The following is a 3,752-nucleotide window of genomic DNA, read 5'->3' as shown; positions in this document are numbered from 1 at the left end:
TCCATAAATTGCCTGAGAGGTGGACAAAATGTGTAGCCAGCGAGGGCGCATACTTTGAATAAAATATTTGTCATCATTCTCTTGAAATAAATGTGTTTTTTTTCTTGAAAAAATACCGGTTTCATATGTATACACCTGGTAAAGACAGAAGCGTGTTAATAGTTTCCATACCTACCTTTAAAACCGGCAGGTAGCACCGCAGACTTATATTCTCTTCTTAAAGTCTCACGGAACTAACAAGAAAATATGATTTTTCATAAGAATCTACGGGATTAGCCCTTTATGTTTTGCGAGTACCCATTGGTATGCCTATTTGGGAAGTTTGTTATTTCATGAAAAAAGGAAAATTCTAGTTTTTCACTTTGTTAAAATTCACGACACGTAGGATAGGTAGGACATTTTAACAAGCCAAAAAAGTAAATTTTGACATTTTGGTGGGCTAGCCATTAAAATATATTCAAATTGGACTGATTTAATTTAAATTGAATCATATCAAATTAAAATTTGAATATGATGTATTCTTAGATACAAACTAGAATAACCCACAGGATTTATCTTTCAAGTCTGTATTCAATTGAAATTGTATGTCAGTATAATCAGAGTCAATTACTTTAAGATCATTTGGTAGGTATTATTGTGTGCCTATAGTTCATTCTTGTATACCTTCTTTTATGGTTAATGATTTGCATGTAATCATAACTGTGAGCATAAAATCCGTAATCGGAAACAACACCCCAGAAATTACTCCAAGCCTCGAAACGTGTTGTAAGTAACGGCGCAACAATCCCTTTTTGCTGTTCTACTAACGATATTATGGTTCGTTTGTTGTCTAAATGCGCTTGTGCGTCAATCGAGAAATATCCAGAACACTTTTCTAACAAGCAATAATCCCTAAAATTAGAAAATACAAATAAAAAGATGAGTTAGGAATTAGCTAAAAATAATTCGAATTCTCTGTCCTTTAACTTAATATCTATGGTATAATATAAATACAAAATTGATATGTTTTAAAGATCATACATTGCCAAATTACGAGCCGTAACTTCATCAATTCCGTCATCAGGTACAACTTTCTTAACACTTTCGTATTCGTCTCCGTGTTTCTCGATAAAGTTATCAACGACATCTTTATGATAAGACACATAGTTGTAGATAAAAATATGCAATTTTGATTTCAGATACGTTTGAGTGTAAATCTTTTCAAAAAATTCTTCCAAAAAAGGCATCGGTTTCTCGATAAAGATAGCGATCAAAATGACTGGATAAGTTTCAGGTTTATTCTTTGACAATTCTATGGGATCGTCCCAACAATTTAAACATCCTTCTTCGGGACTCCAACCTTGGGCCAAATAATTTTCGTGGTAATTTAAGGCAATTTTACTAATTCCATTTTCATTTAAGGCAGTACCGTAGGCAGTATTTTGAAGGTAAATGTCGTTTCCTTTAAACCTCAACTCAACATCAGCTGAAATTTAAGTTTAAAAAAATGTTAAACCTTTGAACCAGTCAAATAACATTTTACCACTAATTTTAATGAAATATACCTATAACATCTAGTTATTTGTATTTGTGATTACCTACTGCTCCGTAGAGATTCTGAAAGATTTTAGATTTATTGTCTAATTTGATTTTGTGTTTCTCTCTTAATTTCGGATCTAGATAAATTTTTGTAAAAAATAGCTGTTCATCACCACCATCTTCAATTTCTCTATCGGATAAAATATAATAAAGGTCATTCGAATATCCAATGATACCACCAGCATTTAGAAATCCTTTCCCTTCAGTTATAGAAGGATATTTTTCGGCAAGAGATTTATTTGTCCAACAACTGCTTCCGACAGAAAAGACTATTCGAGAATCGAATTTCTTGAATTTTTCTAAAATTTCGTCCAAGTTAAGCAAGAACAACAGGTCGCAACTGAAAATTAACAAATCAGAATTTACAATTTAAACTTCTTTTTCCGGCTTCCATTCTTTGTTTGAATTGATGAATGTTCTAATTTACCAGTCCGTGAAGATAATAATTTTTTCGGTGTCATCTTTATATTCCTGGAGAGCTTTTTTAAAGAGGTGTATCTTCTGCCCTCCTTCTACATATTTTCTAAAATTTCTACCTTTCCAAGCCTCTCCAAATCCAAAGATTTTTATATTGTCATCGATTCCGTTTATTTTCTCGAATCTGACGTATCTTCTCAAGCTGTCGGTATCATTTGTGGCGACGGTGAAGACGACAACGTCTAAAAGAGAGAATTTTATATGATAAACAGAATTGATTCCAAATCTTTTTATTTTTAGGCCTTTAAACTTAGAACATATTTTAAAATGTAAAATTAAAAAGGGTCGTAAAGTTTAGACGAAAATTTCATCACACTGAAATTAGGGGGAATTAAAATTATTGGACACTTTCAAATTTATTTCGATGGTTTAAAGCTCAACAAATTATTTCAGCACTAAGCATACATAACTCAAACTTTTCCGAATCAAGAATATAAAAATAAGCACGCTAACAATTAGATCATATTTTATTTCAAAAACTGTCAGAGCTGTACAATGTTCCATTGAAAACCTTCAACATTATTCAATGTTTAAATTAAAAGTTTGCTTTTAAAACTTCAAAATAAGACAGTGTTTAAAAAGTAGCATTTAAAACTTTATTAGAGAATTTTAAAATGTGTGTCAATCCTTCCAGCTTGTACAATTTTATTTCAAACTGGACGACCTTGATATTTGAATGATTGGATATTCCAAATTAATATATTCTAAATCGAATAGTTGCAGTGATAAATTTGGTACAATTGCACATTAGTTTAAATTCAAAACCACAATAGTTGAGTAATTTGAAGTTTGAAGCGTTCAAAGTTTTATAATTTTGCATTGAAATTGCTTAAAATTAGGCACTTTGAAATTAAAAGCGTTCAAAATCCAATATTTGAGGTAAGCTTGTGGGCTGACTTATTTACTTAATATTATAGGGGAAGAAAATTAACTTATTAAAAATATGCTAAGCCTTAAAAGACTAAACTAGAAGGCCAGGTCCTGGAAAAGTGGTTTTGGGTGAGTGGGGCGTAACAGTGTGGGCCACATCCTCCACAAATGATTTCAATTTTAAAAATTTTTGTATCAAAAATCTAAAGATGCCTTTTGCATTTTGATAAAAAATATTAATTTTAGAGAAAATGAATTCAAATAAAATTGTTAATAACTTAATTTCTATTAATGAACGAAAGAATTGATTTGGAAGTGTGAGTGTTACACTTTTCTGTGACTGCGATAATTGGAAGACGGTTGCAGGTGAATTGGTAAAATTCGGAGGGTTTGTTTTCATCACTAATATTACCAAACTCACCTAAAGATTTCTGAATATTTGTTATATTTTTTAGCACGTTATAATATTTAAACAATGGGGTATTACATTTTCATTCATGAAAATTTAATGGAATCATTCAAAATTTCATCAAAAGCTCTATGTCTATATGTATGTATGTATATATGTTGTAGATTTTCAAAAAATACAGCTTCATGTAATAAACAGTTTTTTGAAGAAAAAAATTTTTTTTAGAAAAAAAGGAAATGCTTGTGCAAAGTGTAGAATTGCTTGGATTGGGTTTTGTGGTACTGCTGTCCACCATGAGACGTTAGAAAGAGCGAGGTACCAGGTGTATACATATGAAACCGGTATTGTCATTTAGCGGCCAGTAGGCACACTTGTAGGCACTGTCGGAACTTACCATTTGTGCTAATTGGCGTATTGT

At 31.3% G+C, this 3,752-nt stretch overlaps 1 protein-coding gene across 1 annotated transcript in view; it reads right to left on the bottom strand.

The window, feature by feature from the left end:
- Positions 1-3,752, bottom strand: part of LOC117177220 (procollagen-lysine,2-oxoglutarate 5-dioxygenase-like) — a 55,459-nt gene that overhangs the window by 24,923 nt on the left and 26,784 nt on the right. The window contains exons 2-5 of the mRNA XM_033367772.1: positions 2,006-2,237; positions 1,578-1,918; positions 1,021-1,465; positions 664-891 (exon numbers count right to left, since the gene is read on the bottom strand). Of these exons, the coding sequence (XP_033223663.1) occupies positions 664-891; positions 1,021-1,465; positions 1,578-1,918; positions 2,006-2,237 (1,246 nt within the window). The remainder of the gene's footprint in view (positions 1-663; positions 892-1,020; positions 1,466-1,577; positions 1,919-2,005; positions 2,238-3,752) is intronic.

The sequence above is a fragment of the Belonocnema kinseyi genome, chromosome 7 (assembly GCF_010883055.1).
Source record: "Belonocnema kinseyi isolate 2016_QV_RU_SX_M_011 chromosome 7, B_treatae_v1, whole genome shotgun sequence".
NCBI lineage: Eukaryota > Metazoa > Arthropoda > Insecta > Hymenoptera > Cynipidae > Belonocnema > Belonocnema kinseyi.
This window is presented reverse-complemented; position numbering and strand designations above follow the sequence as displayed.